This window comes from Onychomys torridus, chromosome 21 (genome assembly GCF_903995425.1).
Source record: "Onychomys torridus chromosome 21, mOncTor1.1, whole genome shotgun sequence".
NCBI classification, from domain to species: Eukaryota; Metazoa; Chordata; class Mammalia; order Rodentia; family Cricetidae; genus Onychomys; species Onychomys torridus.
In genome coordinates, this window is record NC_050463.1 from 30,133,423 (window position 1) to 30,155,382 (window position 21,960).

At 46.8% G+C, this 21,960-nt stretch overlaps 1 protein-coding gene across 1 annotated transcript in view; it reads left to right on the forward strand.

The window, feature by feature from the left end:
• The window catches only part of Capn13 (calpain 13), a 63,150-nt gene that overhangs the window by 35,480 nt on the left and 5,710 nt on the right, over positions 1-21,960 (forward strand). The window contains exons 9-18 of the mRNA XM_036171422.1: positions 3,017-3,091; positions 4,679-4,824; positions 6,573-6,715; positions 10,575-10,586; positions 12,844-13,046; positions 13,944-13,980; positions 14,373-14,429; positions 17,370-17,427; positions 17,514-17,572; positions 19,103-19,171. Of these exons, the coding sequence (XP_036027315.1) occupies positions 3,017-3,091; positions 4,679-4,824; positions 6,573-6,715; positions 10,575-10,586; positions 12,844-13,046; positions 13,944-13,980; positions 14,373-14,429; positions 17,370-17,427; positions 17,514-17,572; positions 19,103-19,171 (859 nt within the window). The remainder of the gene's footprint in view (positions 1-3,016; positions 3,092-4,678; positions 4,825-6,572; positions 6,716-10,574; positions 10,587-12,843; positions 13,047-13,943; positions 13,981-14,372; positions 14,430-17,369; positions 17,428-17,513; positions 17,573-19,102; positions 19,172-21,960) is intronic.

Genomic DNA, 21,960 nt, shown 5'->3' on the forward strand with positions numbered 1-21,960 from the left:
ACACCCCAGTGGGACTCCCTGGGCTAAGCTGAGACAAACCCCCTTGAGTCGTTGTGGGCCCTGGAGCTGGTGTGTCCCTGGCCTCATGGATGGGCACTTAGCAAATAGTGTGAATGTATGGTGGAGGGGGAAGAGAAGGAGAAAGGAAGGAAGGAGGGGAAGGAAGGGAGGGAGGGAGGGAGGGAGGGAGGAAGGAAGGAAGGAAGGAAGGAAGGAAGGAAGGAAGGATGGAAGGAAGGATGGATGGATGGGTAAAGGAAAGGAGAGAAACATCAGGACAGGTCTATAGAACAAGTGTGGCTGGAACCTTTGATGCTCCCTGGAGAGAGGAGAAGGGAAATGACCTTGGGAAACATGCGCCCGTGAGCTTCCCCAACCTGTACAATGCCTTCCTTGTGTGCTCTTTCTCCTCTGCTCTTGCCTCTATTCCTACTTATCTTTTTCTTCCTTCCTCCATCCTGGGGATTAAGCATCGGGCTCGTGCACGCCAGGCAAGCTCTTAACCACTTCACTACACTCTCGACCCTCTTGATTATCTGTTCGAGGCAGGGTCTTGCTCTACCGCTTGGTCTAGGCTTCATTCACTCTGTCACCCAAGCTGGCCTTGAACTTGCCACCCATTCGCCTCAACCTCTGGAGGGGCTAAGATTACACACCTGTGCCAGCCACCCAACCTGGATTATCCTTTACTTTGTCTGAAGTAAATCTGAGTAACCTCTGGCTGTCCCGGTTCTCCATGCCCAGAACACCAAACTGTTGAATGTGGCCCAGAGGATATTTTGATTGGCAGGTAGATCTAGAATAAGTCAGAGCATTGACAACAGGTTCCCTAAGGTGAGGGCAGACAATCGACTCAAAATGGTTAATATTTCCCTTGTGTCTTCTGTGACCAATGCAGGCCACAAGGGACATTGGAGTTCCGAGAAGGAAAAGGTCCTGTGGGTAGACATATTAGGGAAAGTGTGACAGATGGCAATGAACAGGAGGTGTCCCTGTGACAGAGGCATAGGGTATGCCTCAGAAAGAAGTGAGGCAGGGCCCCTTTCCCTAGCCAGGAAACTGCTGGGCTATGGCAGAGGAAGCAAGGATAGGGAGAAAGGAGCCTGAATCTTGGATTCAAACCCTACAGGAATAAGCATGGATGGAGGCCCCAAACAGGAGTGTGTGTACAGAGCAGTTTCAACCCTATAGGATCAAGTCCCTTGGCTGAGTGTCAGCCCCCTCTCGCCAGAACCAGGCTGGAAGGAAGTGGTGGGGACCGCATAATCACTGTCTCTATGCAGGTGGTCGATTTCTTCCCTACTCCTTAGGAATGGAGACGGATGGCGAGAACCGGATGGTTTAATCTCAGCCATAATTGAAATTTCAGTCGCACACACTTAAAGGCAAACTTGCATGAATCAATAGCGTATTGATTTACACTACATTTATTTTCCCTTACACACTGCAGAAAATGTAATTATCGCTTAATTATAAAATTGCCATTTTACAATAACACATCTGACTGCTCCAGCCAGCCGCCGGAAGCCTGGGTGGTGGTCTCTGTCCTGACACAAAGGTGACCCGGGCTCTCAATACAGGCTCCTCTATAGGAAAGATCTCATTATACTATTAGGCCTCTGGGGCCTGGAACCGGGAGCTTGCCTCTCCTTCAAAGCACAAGCTGAATGAGAAACAGCTGTTGTCTTTTGCCTAGAAGGGTCTCTTTCCCATCACACCCCAGAACTTGCTTCTGGAATGCATCATCTCTGTAGTATAGCTAACTAAGCAAAAAAGACAAAAGTCATTGCGTGGAGTACGGGTCACGGTATGTGTTAGGTGCCTGTGATAGTATTGTGGAAAGCAAAGCCACTGCTTTCTGGGCATCTGGAGCCTAAAAAGAGAAAGACAAAGCAATGGAGGCATAGCTACACAGAGGACTAGGTGTACGGGAGCCCAAAGGAAGGGCCAGGTCTCAGTAGGAGCATGTGAGCATTAGTCAGGCTTCTCATGAAGAGTATCCCTTAGGTGAAAAGAGTCATGAGAGGTAGCAGGCTAGCAGGGATCGGAGTGTTCCTGATGCAGGAGCATCACTGTGATGAAAGCCAAGAGGAGTGTGTGGGGAGGGGGGAGGGGCTACCCTCTTTAAGGAAATCAATGATTGCTGGAAGAGGATCTTCAGAGGTGGGGGTGGAGCAGGAGCAGCCCAGCTAAACCTGGAGAGGTTGGCAGAGGCCACAGTTTTCTTAAGGAGTCTGAACTCTGCCCTGGCAGTAACCGGATGCCACCAGCAAGTTTTAAGCAGGGAAGTGACATGATCAAGCGCCTGCTTTGGAGGGCTTGTTTCGGAGGCTGTGTGGAGAAGGGGTAGGAAAAGTGGGCAGGACTATGTGCAGGGAGATCAATGGCACGTCCTTGAGGGTTGGAAAGGTAGGCTGAACTAGGGTAACAAACAGAGGAGTGGGACCAAGGCATCTGTGAGATGGGCCTAGGAAGTAGAGTCAATAAATGAGTAATATTTGGTGACTGTCAGGAAGTAGAGACAGCAAAAGGCTCTTGTGTTCAAGCTCGGTAATAGGAGGAAGTAGAAGAAGAAGGAGGCTAAAGACAGGTAGTTTTTATTAGTATATATTAATTGTATAAATCGTGGTGTCTTTATACATGTATACGATGTATTTTGGTCATCCCCCCCCCACTTTATTACCCTCTCATGTTCTCCCTCCCCTTCCCCATTGTTAATTGATGGAATCGGCCCAGGCAGCCCCCAACAGGTAAGTTGGTGAACGAAATATGGTCTACAGACACAATGGAGCTTTATTCGGCTGGAAAGAAAAGTAAAAACATGCTTTTAGCATGAAAAAAAAAAAATGGACAGAACTAGAGACTAGCATATTGAGTGGGAAAAGCCAGATCCTAAAGGACAGATGTCGGGTATTCTAGAGTTTCACAAAAGTTGGCAGGTGACTTGAGGTCACCATGGACCTCTTGCAATGGTGTGGGAGAGGTCTTACTCTGTGGTCTTTCTCTCCATCCTCAGGTCCCAGGAGTGGGAGGAAACCCATGACCCTCGGAAAAGCCAGCTGTATGAAAACAAGGATGATGGCGAGTTTTGGTACTTATCCTTCATTAAGGATGTTTGAAGTATTCATTTCCCAAGCCCTCCATCTCAATGGCTTCCCTTAAACTTTCGTGAGGTTGGAAATCAGTGGTGAAAAGACCTCCTTAGAGGGAACCTATTTTCTGTACCAAGGCACAACAGCTTTGAACGGCAGGTGGTGATGCCCTCTCTCCTTGGTGGGAAGGTTATCGTGGAAATGAGACACTGGGATCTCCTGGATATCTTGACAGTAAAAAGGTCATTTCTCAGAGGTTTGGAGTTGGAAGCCTGATTGTCACCTCTGGTTTCTATCAAGTAGGGACTCAGCAGTTCCAGTTTGCTTTGGAAAGACACCCAAAAGTGTAACTGGAAGGGAATCTTCCAGCCTGGCCCTGGATGGGATATTACTGTCCTTAGCTAGACTCAGTAACTTGAAAACACATGCCATGCCTTATGTGCACATCTTCTAGAAGATGACCATTTCTTGGAGAGTTCTCTGGTTTACTTGGTGACATAATTTGGTGAGATATAGCATGTATATATGAAAACAAAGAGAAACAGCAGGACACATCTATAAAATAAGCCTGGCTGGGACCTCAGCTGCTCCCTGGAGAATAGGAGAAAGGAAATGAACTTGAGAAAGTACAGCTAAGACAGCATACACAAGCCCAGTACAGGTTCAAACCAGACAAACTCCCAACACTGAGAAGAGGAAGTGGACACAAAGTCCCACCCTTAACCAAGAAACCTTTTGCAATTAATACCTGCCAGGAAAGGGAATATTTGTTTTTTGCAGTGGAGTGTCTCTGGGCATATCAAACATGCTCCAGTGCAGCCACTTGACAAGAATTAGTAGATCAACAGACTCTAGTTTTTAGCATGCTTGGTTTTGGTTTTGTTTGTTTTTTTTTTTTTAGTTTGTCTTTTTTGATTTTCATTTTTTGTTTTGTTCTTTTCTTGAGAAAGAGAAAGGACATGATGTCGGGTGGGTAGGGCAGTAGGGAGGAGTTGGAGGAGAGGTAAGAACATGGTCAAAATACACTGTATGAAAACAAATTTAAATAATTAAAAAAGAAGGAATTTACCATGTGTGAAATAAAGAAAGCCTAGGTCTGTGGTTACTAAGAATCAGAGAGACAAGTGTCAATTAGAAAGGCAAATCTTCCCCAATATCTCTATTTTGATCCCCGCACAAGGCTAGGATTTTGCTGTGGCATCCATGGGTTTTCTTAGAGACATTGGCAATGGATTTGCAATCAGGAAAGGCAAGATTGCTGATAGGGTAATGGGCCAAGTATGGAGAGAGCCTGGCCTCTGTTCCACTGATCCTAAAAGGATTCAGTTGGACTATTGGGTTGGTTAAGTAGTTTTTCCAGGTGACACAATTCCCAGACTTGTCTCTACCACTGCCCTGCCAAGCATGGGAGGAGATTCCCAGGGCATGACACCGAATGTGCCAGAGATAGACTTTGGTCTTTGGGTAGGCCTATGGTAAGTCAACACCTAGGCACTTCTGCTGACTGGAGAGGCACAGAAGTGATAGGAAGCCAAACCTGGGGACACAGCCAGAGGTGACTTGGGCCATGTGTCTGTTTTCCACAGGATGTCATGTCAAGATTTCCAAGAGAACTTCTCATGCCTGTTCATCTGTAACCAAATCCCCATAACCCCAGATCATGGAGTCACACCCAATGAGAGATGGCGCCAAATGATGTTTAAGAACCAAGTGATCTCGGGAAACATGACAGGTGGTCAGCCCTGACTTATCTCTGACTCTTCCCTCTGGTTAGACCACTAGCCTGATGAAGAAAGCAAAGGAGGACAGTGGCTGCTAGTAGGGGTGGGCCAGGTAATGACCTCTCCTGGCTTCCACACCCTGCAGGTCCTGCTACTCAGCTCCACCCACATCTAGGGTGTAGAGCTGGCTCTCTGCTCTCCAGTAAACACCCAAGACAGGAGGGAAGGCTGCAGAAAGAGCATGGGAAAGGAATTCAGAGCCTGGTTAAACCATCGTCATGTCTACACACTAGCTTTGTGCCCGGGAATATCAGTTTTCTCTGTCCTCAGCCTCCATAGCGGTAAAGAGTATTAATAGTAATCCTTGCTTGCCCCCTTGAGCCCACAGAATCACCAGCCAGACAAGGTAAATAGTCCTGTCCAGCTCATGAGTTAGCGACGGCAGGTACCCTTCACTGTCCATCATGTTCCCTTTGTGATGCCAATGATTGGAACTGTTTCCTGTGGTATAGGGTCTGAGCTAGTACATCCTCCATAAAAGAGGCTATGTATGTTTACGCTTACCTGTCCAGAAAGGTCTTCTTGAAGGACCCCAGCCAGACCTTCAAGTAGGATTCACTCTTCATCTCCAGGCTCTTTTGATCACTATACTCAGAAAGCCTTATCACCAAGGAGGCTGAGCAGACTAAATGGAACTGCTGAGTCATTCTTACTTACTCATCTCCCGAAGCAGTGCCTGCCTGACCACACCACAAAAGCCCTTTTCCTTGACTATAACGTGCATTAGTGAACTAACCAGATTTATACAGCAAGACCATTTACAGCAATACCTTACAAGGAAGAGAAGGAAGTCAGCAATTGAGTGCCTGCTCTATGCTGCTAAATGCATTTTAATCATCATCAAAGCAAGGCCATGACCGTGATCATCTTCTGTGTCCCTACTCATCCTCCAGAGCTCTCTAGTTGTGACCCATACCTTCCGAAGAATGTCCGCTCATCTAGATCCTGACTGCCCTGCTGCGTTACGCATTTGAGTCTGGTAGTTTTCATGTGAGCTCTCCTCTTGGCTCTGGCTTGACTAAGCATGCTTGGGTATAAAAGCACTGTAGACCACCATCCTACCACCTTTTTCCTGCTATCTTTACCGGTGCTTGGTGATTGATGCCATTCAAGGCTCTCATGGTTATTGCCAGAACAATAAGTCCATGCATACTTGGAGACTCTGTAATTGTACTTCTAAATAGCGCTCAGAGCTGGCCATGATGGTGGGCTCTTATAATCCCAGTACTGGGGAAGGTAAAGAAAGGTAGGTTCCTGGGGCTCACTAGCCAGCCAGCCTACCCTGCTGCTGGAAAGTCCTAGGCCACTGAGAGACCCTGTCTCACAAAATAAAACCAACCAAACAAAATATAACAGTGGGCAGAACCTGAGAAATGAAACTTGAGATTGGCCTCTGGCCTCCACAAACGTGTACACACACACACACACACACACACACACACACACACACACACACACACGGGGCTGAATTTATAGTTTAGGAGACATTTTTGCTCAAGTAGGGATAATATCCCCCTCTCTGTTTTTAAGAGAAAGAGACTGAGGCTCAGAATTTAAAGAACCCGTTTCACAACTACTGACTTGTGGCTCTGGTGGACCAAGGCCTTAGCTTTCCAGTTTTAAAACCCAAGTCTATAACGTGCTGCACTGGGAGCCCTGTGGTGTTTCTGAGCTCTAGCAATGGTTCATTCTCTTCTAGGAGGACACGCGAGGGATACTCAGTATCTCTTTGGTGTTCAAGAGCCCACGGTTGGCAACAATGTTGTTGTGGCCTTTACCATCACGTCCCAGAGCCTGAACACAGAAGAGGAGATATTTCCGTTACAGTTCCAGGTGTTCAAGGTATGCGATCTGTTCCATCTTTTTGGGGACTTGTTCTTTGGAGACACTATGTACATTTGGAGCTAGATAGAGATGCTGGCCAAGCTGGAAGATTCAGTAGTAAAAGCTCAAAGGCTCTGTAGCATTTATGTGTCCAGCTCTAAGGTTTTAAGAAAAATTTAAACTAAAGGAGAATCAGACTTGACTATTTTTTTTTAAAATTTTTATCCTCTTAAATATGTAGCTATGTGTGGGTGTGTGCATATGTGAGTGCAGATGCCCATGGAGTCTAGAAGAGGGTTGGAGCCCTCTGGAGCTAGAGTTATAGGCAGTTGTGAGCTGTACTGTCCAGCTGCTAGGAACAGAACTCTGCAGGAGCAGCATTTTTTTCTCAACCCCAAGCCATCCCTCCAGCCTCTTGCCCATCTTTTAAATGGCATATACCCCTTACCTGTGCCACTTCTATGGTACAGCTTTTCGGGTATGCTTTAGAATCGAATGCCAGTATCTCAAGTGCTCATATAGGAGACCAGCTTCTAGAATTGTGCAGATCCTTGAGCCAGTCCCAAACTCCCTGAATCAGAATTTTAGGGGCAGTCTAAAATGATCTGCATTTTAACAAGGTCCTCAGAGGCTGCCTTCTTGTGTCATTTTTGAAAATCATTGATTAAATTTAAATCATTGAATAAAATTAAACACACACACACACACACACACACACACACACACACACACACACGAGACAGATAACTAAGGAATTCGTTTCAAAGAAAAAAGTTACAAAGAAAGTCTAATGGCTCAGCTGTCTCTTCTCCCAAGAAATTCAAAACATTCCAAAGGTTGAGTGAGTGCTTCTCACATCCCACAGCCTCATTGTACAAATAAGACTATGAATCCCTGTGATGTTGATAGTATATCTCCTCACATTAGAGTCGAAGAAACTAGTGCAAGGGGTGTGAAATGGCATGCCAGCGTTAATGGTGACACTGAGACTGGGCACCAGATGCTCTTCAAGCCCTCAGTCAGACACACCTGTCACCTTTAAGGAGTGCCACAGAGCTCAGAAGTCTGTTGACACACTAGAGATGGGATTAGCCTCCCCAACAACTACAATTGCTCACTGAGACAAAGTAAATTTCAAACACGTGGGCCTCAGCCCATTTATATATAGCCAGACAAGTTTCCTGCCTCCTCTGCTCATGGAGAACTGCCCTGCTCACAGCTGTGTCTCTTGCTTGTGAGACAGTCTCATGGATATGGCACTGCAGAGTCACAAGCGTGTTCTCATTTAGTGTCTCAAAACCATGGCTATCCCCACTTTCATAGATACGAAATCCAGAACTCAGAGAAGAAGAATCATCTTTCCAACAGCTGGGGGTGATGGGTAAAGTCTGATCTCAGTACCTGCCAGCCCAGGCCCAGTCTTCTCAGCAGGGCTTACATACTTGCTTTTCTCGTGGTACCCAGAGCAGCAAGAGAAAACAGGAGTTCCGGCCTTGCAAGGAGAGCCTGCTGGACTCCACTCTTACCATAGTTCAGAACTCTTGCTTCTTCCTAACTCTTTTACTTAATTCTTTAAGAGTCCAAGTTCCTACAGAAGAGATTGTTGGGATTCAGTACAATACTTAAGTTGCCCCAGGCCTGCCAAGACTACCAAAGAGCATCCTTTAAGGGTACAATAGTAGACAAATGTCATTTGATTCTCCACCCAGCTCCTGCCTCCTCTTTGGTGGGAGGAAGCCTATGGGTTTCCACTGCAGTAGCTAAAAAAGCCAAATACTTCCTGTCTCCAGGCCTCGGATGCAGAAGGAGAGCTTTTATGACCTGGGTGTGTTTCCACTCATGTGTCCCTTTCACCTCCATTTCAGCCACCTCACTATATACACATACCTGCTCATGCCGATACCCGACTATTGAATAGTTAAACAAAAAAGGTAGGAAGAAGCAGGTGTTGTTTACAACTAATCTCTTGGCCTTAAAGTAGCCTTATAGGGCAGTCTGTAGGCTGGTGTCTAGATGTAAAGTCTTCTTGTTCAGCTCCATTTTCTAGATGATCCCACATACAACCAATGGACATACAAGTTCATGGCTCAGGAGCTATCCTGAGGTTGTAATCAACTCCATCTTTAAAATTCTCCCCAGCTCCCTTCTCCCCTTTGCACAGAGATGCATTATCTCTCAACTGACACTCACCAAAAGTGCACTCAGACCAGAGGCCTCCTCAGGCTTCCTGTGATCTCAATGGTCCTTCCAGGATCCTGACTGAGTTAAATGCTAAAAGCCAGTCTAGATCTCTTAAGATTCTTGGGGAACTGGAGAGGTTGCTCAGTGGTTAAGAGTGATTGCTGCTCTTGTAGAGGACCTAGGTTGGGTTCCTAGTATCCATATGGTAGTTCACAACTGTCTATAACTCCAGTTCTAGGGTTTTCAATGCCTCCTTCCTTCTTGGACACTGGGCATGCACTTGGTACATACCCATATCTGCTGACAAACACTCATATACATAAATTTTTTAATCTTAAAAAAAAAAAGATACTTTGGTTCGTTTTGCATTCCAGCCAGAAATAATTAGTTTGCCAGCATCCAGGCTTATGAGAGTCCCCAGGGCTGAGCGATTATAATGCTAATACAGCTGAAATAGGGTTCCAAGCTTAGTGTGAGCCTCTCCGGCAGCTGTGGGCACAGAATGCTGTATTACATCAACTGGATACCAGCGGTGTGTGAACAGGCGGGCAAAAGTCAGGACAGAGAAAAGGGACAAGAGTCCATGCTATTTCATCCCCACTCCCCAAAGGTCCTCCCACAAGCCAGGACATACAAGTTCATGGCTCAGGAGCTATCCTGAGGTTGTAATCAACTCCATCTTTAAAATTCTCCCCAGCTCCCTTCTCCCCTTTGCACAGAGATGCATTATCTCTCAACTGACACTCACCAAAAGTGCACTCAGACCAGAGGCCTCCTCAGGCTTCCTGTGATCTCAATGGTCCTCCCTCCCAGTATCTATGGGCCTGATCACACCCAGAAAGGGGTTAGTATGCATGTGTAGCAGCACCCCAGCTCCCAGTGCAAAGGAATCAAAACCCATGCTACCTGGGAAGGACTGTGCTGGATGCGAAAGGGGGACTTCCTTGCTAAGGAAGCAACACAGCTTGCCCTGTTCCCTGCTCTGCCTCTTGCCTGCCCAGCCTCCGTTTCCACACATGTGGAACAGGACCCAAGCATCTGTTCAAAGGACTGTGGTGAATAGCCAGTGGATCATACAGAAGGACTTTGAAAATTGTAGAGGGGTGTAAAGACGGAACTCTGTCCTTGGTGTGTCCCACCATCCATATGTGCACATACATTCCCTATAAGGGGAGGGGAGTATCCACAGAACAAACACCTGTCATGTTCACAGTCGCGGGGGGGGGGATCAAACTTGTCTTCTCATTGGTGCCCTCCATATTGAGGGATTTGCACTTGGCTTTGGGAAATCTGCACTTGACTGAGATTGCGTCTTATCTGCGGTCCTGTTGGCGTCCTCTTCCTTCTATATTATCATCATAACTCTGAACAATAACCATATCTTGCTCTAAGACATAAAGGGGATGCTGCCTCCTCTCGGATATCTTCCTCCTCCTCCTCCTCCTCCTCCTCCTCCTCCTCCTCCTCCTCCTCCTCCTTCAGTTTCCTACCCTTTGCTGCTCCCTACAACAGTCTAGGTTTCCTTTTCTACAACTCCGCACAAACAAAGACTCTATCTATCCCCACTCCTGACACAAACCCCATGCACCAGACAGGCTGGCCACATGAGAAGTAGTATATGCCGTGCACTAGGATGAGAGACCCAGTCGTCTTTCTGTTGTGTCTTCCTGAAGCCCTTTTTTCCTCTCTCCCACAGGTAGACTCCCAGGTATGGCCCACTGCTGTCCTCACTGACTTCCCACACCTCTGATGCTGTCCCTTGGTAAACTGTTGTGCCTCTTTCCAACACTGGGGACTCCATGTGCCCCAAGTCCACAAATTTGCTGATTCTTGAATCAGCTGTCAGCATCTCCAAACAGGTCAACAGACTAGGACAGGATTTGTTGTCTTGGTATATGGGTTGGACCCCATTAGGAGTCTCTCTTTAATATCCGAGAGGGGCTGCAACTGTGAAAGCATCCTGAAGCATTTGGTCCTCATAGAGAAGCTTGGCCCAGTGGGTTCCTGGGTATTTAAGAAGATGGCAGGAGTAAGGGGCACCTAGGGAGTCTAAATTTAATTTAGACTATTAAATTAGTCCCCACATCTAGCTCTTTCTGGCTATATAGAGCTTCAGGACATACCCTCTATCTCTTCTCAAATAAACAAGTGGATATCTTTTTTTATCCAATGACCTGACAAGATCTGAAGGCTATAAGGAAGGATGGAAAGGGACAATGGACTTCTGAGGGCCCAACCTCACAGGCACAGAGCCTGCCATGACTGTGAAGTCTGTAGTAACCTTCCGCTGTTGCCAAGAGGAAGGTACAATGCATGGACTGGGGTCAAGATGTGGCCATAGACAGCAAATGGTAACAATGCCCCAGCCCAAGGCTGTTACAAGGTCCCAAGAAGTAGACAGTGTCTAGAGTAGCATCTCCCAGAGCAGGGAGACCCAGAAATACAGACAGAAAGGTGGCAGGAAAGAGGTCTGACCCTTAGCCATGGCCCAGCCACAAAGCTGGGGCTTAGGATCTACCTGTGGTCCTAGGTACCCTAGCCATAGGAGAGCATAGGGTTCTGTGGGAAGCTCTCGAGTGAATGGAATGGATCGGAGTTCCACTTCCCTGAGATGGAGAAAACAAAATACAGTGAGGACTTGAGTGAGAAAATGGTACACGCTCCACCGCTAGAATAATGGGGCCAGCTCTGTACCTCCCTGGCCATGAATTTGCGTGAAGCAGGCTCCTCTGTACACTACACCAAGGTCTCCTATCACTCTCTAGTCATACTTCTCCCTGCCATTGGGCAAGGCCACTCTGAACAGGGCTGCAAAAGTATGGGGCAGAAGGAAGGGCAGCAGGTAACCAAGGCCATCCTAACCTAGCTTGTAGGAGGAAGGCTGCTCACACACCTCTCTACACACATTCATACCCAGTGCCAGAGGTCAGAGCTGCCCTTTGGGAAAAGAACTGGCCCTACCATTACTTCTGTCAAAGCACCTAAGAAAACCAGGTCCCCAAACTTACAAGGGCTGCTGTTGAGAGCAGCAAAACTGCTTTGGAGGTCCCACCTGCCCTCTGCTGTACACCTGAGGCAGTGGCCCACCTCCTGCCTAGTCTTAGCCCTATCCCCCCGAAAGGAACTTCCACATTCCCCCTATTGTTCCCCCAAGGCAGAGCCCATCAATAACCATTTCATGCTGTATAGCCATTCTAAATGGAATCACCATGCTCACATGTAGTAGGAAAATTTGTTTAGTAAGGGGTTTTTATTATATAATATGTATGTGACATCTGGTAATAGGAATCGCGTTATATTTATTGTTTTATCTGTAAGAAAATGTGAAATAAAAGGGAAATGATTGAGACCCATTATTTTCCAATGAGAAGGAGTCCTGAGGCTCTGCTGTAGAGATGAAAGCAAGGGAGAGAGGAAAATTCAACCCTGCAGTCCTGTGGCAGCCCAGCGCATGTGATTAAAGGTTTAGAGGAGACATAGCTGTGAGGACCCCAGAAGGAATTCACCACGGGAACACGGTCACTGACTTCCATGTCTTCTTTGCATGTAAATAAGAAAGAAAAGTAGAACCCCAGGATGCTGGTAGATTAGTGAGATAAAGTTACCTGTCAAATATTTATGCATCCACTGTGGGGTCTGGAATCTGCCAAGTCCAACCGTTTGACCTTGCAACATGATTTTTTTTTTTTTTTATCATCGATAAATGTGTTGGGTCACATCCCTGGCTATCCTGAGCCCCACAGACTACAGGTGGGACACACCTGGTAGATAAGATATTATTGGGGTTTTGTTGTTGTTGTTGTTCGTTTGTTTACTGTTGGGTCTGAGCCACCACTGTCTCACTTTCCAGGACTTGTAATACTGGGTTGGGTGAGCAGAGAAGGGTCTAGAAGGTAGCAAATGGTCCTGGGTGCCAGGTTTCATGTATGGAGAGGTCTTTCTCACAAGAATCTTGTTTCTTCTAGTTCCAGCAGTTCCAGGAAAGACTGCCACCTGCCTTTTTCTCCCCATTTAGAAGTGCTGCCCAGGGCATAGACTATGTATCCAAGTGCAATTTCACCAAGTCTTTCTGCCTGAGCCCTGGGACCTATGTAATTGTCCCCTCGGCACACCGAAAAGAAGTTGAGTTCCTGCTCCGAATATTCCTCAAAATGCCAGACAAGGACAGGTACCGAAGCGCTGGGGTCCTGAGTGTTTCATTCTACTCCAGTATGTCTTTAGGAGCAGTAGGTGCTCTGTGTGTCATATGTAGAACATGGTGTGCCAAGGACACAATGTGAGTCTTGCTCTTTTGAGACACTCACTGTGGTGGGGAATGAGAAAGCCGGTGAACCTATAACTTGACCCCAACAGCAATGTAAAACTGCATGAAAGGACAGAGTGGAAGGACTGCTTCTGGCCTTAGGGACTGGGAAAGGCTTCTCAGAGGAAATGGCACTTGAGCTGGTCCTTCAATGTAAATAGACATTGGTAACTTCAAGAGAAGGCCATGCATGTAGAAAGAAAGAAAGTTGAGAAGCAGGGATGTAGCAGAGCTTGCTGAATAAGCATTGTTAGTCATATGCATGGGAAGATCATACTGTGTATTATATTCACTTGTCTGAAACATGGCCAGAATATGGGGTAGACCAGAAAGCCAGAGTGACCTGAAAAAGACTCTGATTCTACAGGGTCTTGAATATTAAATCATGGGTCAAGACTGGGATCAACAAGTCCTGTCCCTTGGAGCCTGAGGCAGAAGTTACTATAGTCAGAGAGATCTTAACAGTGAATGTGTAAGGGTGGCCATCGCTGCCAGTTCAAGACAGAGAATGAGTCAAAGGTCTTCTGCATCCTGGCAGTAGACGTCACTGCCCATGTGCATCTCAGGATGCACAAGTTGGTAGCTAGCAAACCAGACCATGTCCACCTTAAATGGCCATATGATCATTGTGTATCTATTGCCATAGCTACCTTCTACTCACCCTTGCTGAAGATGTTAGGTGCCTTTGGGTGCCCTCCACAGGTAGACTCCTGGGAATACAGTGCGGGTCATTTTTGTCACACTGTTCCCCTGGTTTTCTAGGAATCCGAACAGCAGTTTCAACCTCAGAGCCCTTAAGGTAGGTGTGCAAGTTCTGTTTGCTGTCTTTGTTAGCTACATCACATCTCCCCTAAGAGCTTTTTTCTCTTTCTCTGGCCTTGCTGTTGACCAGGAAAAACAGAGATGCTATGACAGCCTTCTGGTAGCTCTAAGGAGTAGGGTGTAAGAGAAGGCCAACCCCAAAAGACAAGACTGGATTTAAGTTTCTTTCTTCTAACAAACTTAAGTTTTCAAATCCCCTTAAAGTTTGATTTTCCCCCACCGCACCTCTATAACCACCAGGTGAAGCTTCTATCTTAGATTCTGGTGATTATACCCTTCAACCAGGCCAGCTCTTACGAAAACAAAGCTGTACCACATAAGTGGCCTCTTCCTCAGAAATTTGACATAACTATTTTCCCTTTGATCCAGGGAAGTCTTTCAGAAACTGGATCCCCAAAAAGCATTTTCTACAGATATGTGGATCAGGTATGTTATCTACACCCATGGACCTTACTTTTGAGGTGGGGGAAGGAGGGAATTCAGGGACAGAGACTTCTCCAGTCACTTGTCAGAATGCACAGGGTGAAGAGGACTTGATCTTATCAGCCACTTTCTATGCCTGTACCGTCCACAGATGCTCTGGCTGCCAAGCTCTAGAGACAAGTAATATCCCAATGTGGGTGGAATCCCATTGGAACAGAGAGATTAAGAAGCAGGAAGATAATTATGGGCTGTGTGTAAGGGATATATTGTGGCTTAAGCCTTTAGACAAGCAGTTGGCAGCAACCCTTGAAATCTTTCTTTCTCTGGCTCAGCCATCACCCCACACCCCCATCAAACCTGGCATTGTTCCTCCCGAGAGCTGGCCAGCTCAGAAAGCCCCAACAGCTCTCTTCCTGCCAAAGCCACCTATGTGCACATGGGGCTTTCCTAATGGTTTAATAAACTGTTATAAAGAACTCCTTGACTCCTCAGGATAAAAGAGCTGCCAATGGTTCCGTGGGATGGGCCTTTTTACCATTAATAACGGTGTCGGTGTGGGAAGCAGAAAGTGATATAGATGATTTTGTGTACTGTAGGCCAGGCAGAGGCTGAGAAAGGAAGGATTCCATTCCATGCTTCTGTACTCAGAGGGCTAATGGCATAGTGGTATCTTAGGTGCAGGTTGGACCCACAGGCAAAAGAGGGGGCGGCACAGATGAAGAGTAGCTGGAGTGAGGGGTGAGTGCTGCAAAAGGAAGTCTATCAGCATTAGCCCAAAATTCAGGCCAGCTCTTGTTGAAACAAGACTGACCCTGAAGACCATTGTCCCATCTGAATCCCCAAAGGCAGAGACAACTTGATATGCATTCCTTGTCCCCAACTACCGATCACTGTCCTTGGACCAGAGGAGGTGCTCAATCATTTCTGTCAGGTTGAATTAAGACAGATTAGATCCCCTGGAGCAGACACCCAAACTTGGATTAGCTGCTTGGAGGTGACCAGCAGGACCTGATTAGGATGCCTGAGACCAAGCTTCTCCAGGGCAGGTGGCACATTTTTCACACAAGTCCATGTACCTGTACTTCTAAAATAAAAATATAATTTTGTCATATGACAGGATGGCACAGGCTCCCTAATCAGGACTTTTCCAAGAGACAGCCAAATGTTCGGCTCCCTACAGTGACTGTTGCTGGTACTGGACATTGGTCAGAATTAGAATAAGATACTAATACAGTTTTGTGCCTAGGTCACCTCTTAGGCAGGCATCCTTGAGCAAGGCATTCTGGACAGCATCCTGTACAACATGCAAGCTATGCTCAGAGGTTGTGACCACTCAAGAAATTTTAAGCAAAGCCATTTCTCATGTGCTCTCTGTCTCTTCCCTCCTGATATCTCCCACCGGTTTAACCAGGTCTATTAGTACAGTCATTTATCGGCATCCATTGCCACGAGTTGCTTTTGTTAGCCATGGTAGTGGGGGTGGTATAACCAGGCTTGTCAGAAAGGAATCATGCATTTGGGCCCTAGGATTAGATGGAGCAAATCTAACCACCATCCTTAATGAATTCAATCAGCAAGTATTTCCCAAACTCCCAGGACATCCCTCAAGTACCTAGTTCGCTAAGCTTTGGAAGTACCACAGCCCCAACCTTTGATGGTCCCATAATTCATATATACAATTCTTAGGGACCTTGTCTGAGTAACCACCATGGCCATCCTGGCCATCAGTTCCTCAAATGCTCCTGGTGTCTGACAGAATATGGAGTCCTTTTCCAAGTGTGCCCTTGGTGGGTAATATGGAAACAGAAGCAGATATTGTCCATGTTCTGTTCAACTTGTTGGTTAGTGGGCAATTCCATGAAGGCAAGTCCCTCCTTAGCATATCAACTTCTGAGCAAGATTCTTTGGAAGAAAAACTCGGTTGATGTTGAGCACATAGAGACAACTTCCCTGATATTTGCAAACTATTTGAGGTTAGAAGAGTATTCTGAGAACCAGCATGAGACACTGGCATCTTAGAGGCCTGTGCTTCTCACTGTAGGTCCTTACAATGACAGGATATGGGGCTGCTCCTGCTTTCAGGGCAGGTGATACTTCGAACCCTAAGAGGAGAAAGGGACAGTGTTGGGGGGGAAGGGGGACGTGAGGCCAGTTATCTGTAAGGAGCTGGTCTCAGGAGACCCGGAGGAAGCACCTTGTGAGCCACGGAATGCCCCTCTCCAAGTCTACCTGCTGAGAAACCTTACTCCAGTGCCAGATCCCCCAAGTACAGCAGCCATGCTTCTCTGTAAAACTATCATCAAAGACACTGCCCACCAGGCTGCCCAGTGCCTGTCTGCAGAGGAGGGTTAGTACCATGACCTCCTCCTGAGATGAGGCCTAGAAAACAACCTCTTTACCCACCACCTAAGCTGCTTTCTGCTTTTAATCTAAGGAAAGCCTCCGTACCTGGAAGACTACTTGATGTGCTCCATGATAGCACCTTCTAGTAGCCTGGCTTTTGAGTATGCTTAGCTCCTATTACCACACGCAGGCATACACCATGTTATCACATCTTCTCACAGTCCTTCTGGAAGTGGAGAACACACCTAAAGGGCTGCACTGGTCATCCTGAGATGGCCTCCTGAAGGCGATCTGCCTGTGCCACCCACTGTGAGAAGAGGAGGAAGAAGCATGCTTTCTGTCCAGTAATAAATGGAGGGAAGCAGTGTGACAGAGCCCACACCAGGAGCCCAGTGTCAGGACCAACCATCATGATGGGTATCAAGGAGGGGGTTAGCAACATGGCCAGAACCCAGGACAGGCCCAGGGCAAAGAGTGAGTAGACATGCTATGGAAAGGAAAGGCTTATATATCAGAGAGCTACTACAGAGTTGGGTGGGATTTATCCTTTGGCTCCTGATACCCATCTCACACCCATCTTTCTCCTGTGTTTTGGACCAGGAGCTGGACATTGATGCCACCCAACTTCAGAAACTTCTCAACCAGGAGTTCCTGATAGGTATGTCAGTTCAGAGGTCTGCTGGCTCTGGCCCTGTTTCCCATGTTGGCACCCTCAGTGGACCTTCAGTCCTTCTCTTTCCACAGGGTCTCCAAGGGACACTTTCTCCTTGGACCAGTGCCAAAGCATCGTGGCTCTGATGGATGTATCCTTTGCAGGCACCCCCTCCTGCTGCCCTAGGAACCCACCTGCCCTGAGGGCTTCCCTGGGGTTCTAACTATAGATCAGCACATGGATCCTGTGCCTTTTCTCCCAACTTACTCTAGAACTTAGCTCATCATAGCAGCCATAGCAGTAGCTATTGACCAAACTTCTGGGAATCCTAAGGAAGTGCATTTGTAATACTTGTAACATCCCCTGTGGTTCAACAGCTATTATCCCTTCGAACAGTGAAAGACACAGAGGTCAAGTATTTTTGCCCAGCTTACACAGCTAGCTGAAAGCTATGCATGGATTTGAAATGAAAGTTTTAGCTTCCACAGTCTGTGTTCTAACCTCAGCCTGTACAATCCTCCAACTGGAACTCTTTTCCCCTTAGCCCTTTCCTTCAACACTGGAGAAATCATCACTGCTTGGATTCCTTACTCAGAAGGCCACCAGTTTAAAAAGATAACCCCTGAAAACTCTCAAACCTCCTTCGTCTACAGTGCACAGCAGTGGCACCCCCTTGTGGCTCACATGGTGTTTTTTGCATGAGTAGACAGTGGCCTTGAGGCAATTTGGTGGCTAGCCTAGTTCCGTGGCCATGAGGAACAGGACCAGGAATCCACTTTTAATTTCTTAACTCTCATCTTAACACCCTCTCCAAGGGGCCTTTCTCCTTTATCCAACCTCTATCCAGGCTGGAGAGACACTGGCCATGTAGGATGGATCTCAAGCCTGGCAGCTCCTCCCCAGGCTGTGGCTGTCTCCCGAGAGAGAGACAGATCACCCCTCTCACATTGTTAACAAGGCTCGATTGTGAATGTGAAGCTAGCCATTGTAGAACAAGAAGTCTTCTTGATGGAATCATAAATCAGTCCTGTCCTAGCCGGCTGTGGTCTGGAGTTACTCAGAGGCACAGAGGAATCCAAATGGCCCTTGCAGCCCCATGGCCAGGGCACCCAGCTAGGGGAAGAAAAGAAAGGGATAGAAAAGACCCATGCACTGTGTTGTACTGTGGAACTCCAAATAGGGCCTCCCCTGGGGTTCAGTGCTAGGGTAGGGTGCTCTCAAAGCTCAATTATCTTTCCTGCATTAGTTGCCTGCTATAAGGGGTAGCCGGGGAAGCCTCCCAGCCACACATGTGGCCCAGGGATGGCACATTTACCTATCCACACTACTTCTGCATTGCAAGGCCCCTGCCCCTTCCTCCCCACCCTTCCCTGCCAGGGAACCCAGCCCAACTGGGGAAGGCCATGTCACGGCAGGGGTGGGGGTCCCTCTCTTCTGCTGGCTATAACCAAAACTGATGCCTCTTTCCCAGGGAGCCTTCCTTGTCACAGTACATTTTTATTTTGTAAAACAAATCTAAAGCAGGTCACCTTTGGATAGAGTGGGAGCCAGCTGGCATGGGGCCAACATGGGGCTGGGTTAGACAGCTGAAGGACAAAGCTGCTCTGGCTTTGTTAGAAGGACGAGCAACTCCCCTTCCCCATTGCCCTCTGGACCGCGTGGCATTTAACTCCTCCTCCAGCTGAAGGTGAATGGGCGGCTGGATCAGGACGAGTTTGCCAGACTATGGAGTCGCCTTATCCACTGCCAGGTATGGTCACACTCTCTACAACATGACCAATGCTCTTATTTAATCTAGCTGAGCAAATATTGATCAGGTGTCCTGCACTGGGGTCTGAAAGGATGGGAAGCATCAGCTCACATTTGGTTTAGGGAGACATACATGCCACCGAGAGCTGAAGTGCTAACAGAGAGGCAGGATGAGGAATGTTCTAGGAGGCTGGAGAAAGAGTTTACCATGGACAGTGCCTAGAAGCCCTGATATATAGGGAAACATTCGTTAGTCTGAACCCATCTCTTCCAATCCCAGTGCCTCTGTGGGAAGACCTACCAACAGAGATGTGGTTGGCCTATGGCCTCCCATGGTCCTCAGGACAAAGTCTGCATGCAACATAAGTAGCACACAGATCTCCTGAGTTGAGCCTCTAACTTTAAATCCAGAAGATGTCATTTTTCACACATCCTACTTCCTCTGAAACCCAACTCTAAGATGCTTGCCCCTCCCCCATTAGCCCCATGCCTTTGTTCCTCTGGCTTGCCCTTCCTCTCTCCCATCTCCATACCCTAAGGCTGGCCATTGCTCATCCATCCTAAGAATACAGGCAGCTTCGGACATGCCTTCCCTGTCAAGTCTCTCTTGCCAGTCCCTATGACCTGATTACTGTCTTTTTTGACTCCTCATCTAGCTGATACCTGTAGGTCAAACCACATTGTCTACATTAAAATTTTGTAGTTAAAAAGAACTTTATTTTAAAACCAGTGCCTATTGACAATAGAAAATATAGACGAGAAAAAAACAAACTCAAATAAGAAAACATGATCTTGCCAAAGGGAAAGTATTAAGACCCAGTTAATATGTTCCAGAGTGTGTCCAAAATAGGCACATTTATACACACTAAATAAAAGTATAATCTGGCCAGGCTGTAATCCCAGCACTCAGGAAGCTGTGGCAGGAAGATTATGAGTTTGAAGCCAGCTTTGACTACATAGAGAAGCCCTACATCAAATAAACAAATGAGTGCATAAATCAACAAGGCAATACATCAATCATATAAACATATACATGCATACAAGCTGCTTTTTAAAAAAAAATAGAGGGCACCAATATATCATACGTCTAATCATGTCACTATCTGTGAACATTTTAAAAGACTAAATCAAATATCCCTGTGTGACTATGCCAAGATGCATCATCTGATCCCTGACAGGGGGCCATTGGACTTCTCACCAGACACTAGAATGGTTGACAAGCTGTAGTTGTTTGTTTTTTATTCTTTTCTCTTTTGCTCTTTGGAGACCTGCCACCCAGCTCCCAAATAAATACACAGAGACATATTACGTATAAATGCCTGGTCTGGCCTTGGCTTGTTTCTAGCCAACTTTTCTTAACTTTAATTATCCCATCTACCTTTTGCCTCTGGGATTTTACCTTTCTCTATTTCTGTATATCTTTTCTTCTTCTTCTGTGTTCAGCTGGGTGGCTGGCCCCCCAGCATCCTCCTATCCTTCTCCTTTTTCGCACCTCCCTCTTCTCCTATTTATTCCCTCTGCCTGCCAGCCCCACCTTTTTCTTGCCTTCCTATTAGTCATTCAGCTCTTTACTAGATCATCAGGTGTTTTAGACAGGCACAGTAACACAGCCTCACAGAGGTAAACAAATGCAACACATCTTTGCATCATTAAACAAATGCCCCAAAGTATATACAAATGTAACACATCTTCAACTAATATTCCACAACAACAGGTTCCTCCTACCTTACAATGATGGGTCCTCCAGGACAGGGTCTTCCTCATGTTCATCTTTCCCCAGAGACCTCTAAGTGTGTGTGACACAGCAGTGTTCAGAATTGCTCAATAGATGACCTAGCTAATCAGCTACTAAATGAATGAGACAATGTAATGGAAATCACATGAAGTCTGTCTTCAAACCTACTTGCATACTTGGTATTGCGACTTGGACATGGAAAAGCTCTCATGAGCCAGCAGGGTACTGACCACAGTCAGGCACTCTGTGCTCAGTCCTGGGCAGCTGCCCACTTAATCCAAGACCAGGACTTTACCTGCATGAGGGTCAATTTCCTCATCTAGGAAGTACACCATGGAGCAGGATTACAGTGAGCACTAACTAGGTAGAGAAGAAAAATCTCCAGTCAATGCAAGAGCAGTTGGTCTAACAGTGGCAGCTACAGTCTGCTTTCTGCGGCCATGCTTGGGCCAGGACACCGGTCTAATCCGCTGTTGGTATCTTCTAGACAGCACTCACTAATGTACAAGGGAGAGGATTCATACATGAGCACGCACACTTAGGTATTAGTGAATGACAATCACTTTATAGATTTTTACTTTAGAGACGTTTGCTCCTTGACTTCTTGTAGCAAACCTTGGAGGTAGGCAGGCAGGCACTGTAACTAGCCCTATACTGGATAAGAGGAAACCGAGGCCTAGAAAGACCAGGTAACTTGATAGTTGAGCTGGAACTTCAGCCCGGGCAGATCATCTGTTACATCTATGCTCTTAGCCATGACTGGCCAGAAACTCTTGGTTCTCAACCTGTGGGTCGCAACCCTCTGTCTCCAAAAGCATTTACATTACAACCCATAACAGCAAAATTGCAGTTATGAAATAGCAGTGAAAAATAATTTTATGGTTGGGGGTCACTACCACATGAAGAACTGTGTTAAAGGGCCGCAGCGTTAGGAAGGTTGAAAACCAATGGACTAGAGAGAAACCTTGTGCTTTCCTAGAGATAGCCAAATGTCCCGGGTGTCTGGAGTGAGAAGAGGAAAGGACAGCTGGTTGCAGGAGGGGAGTTTCAGGCCC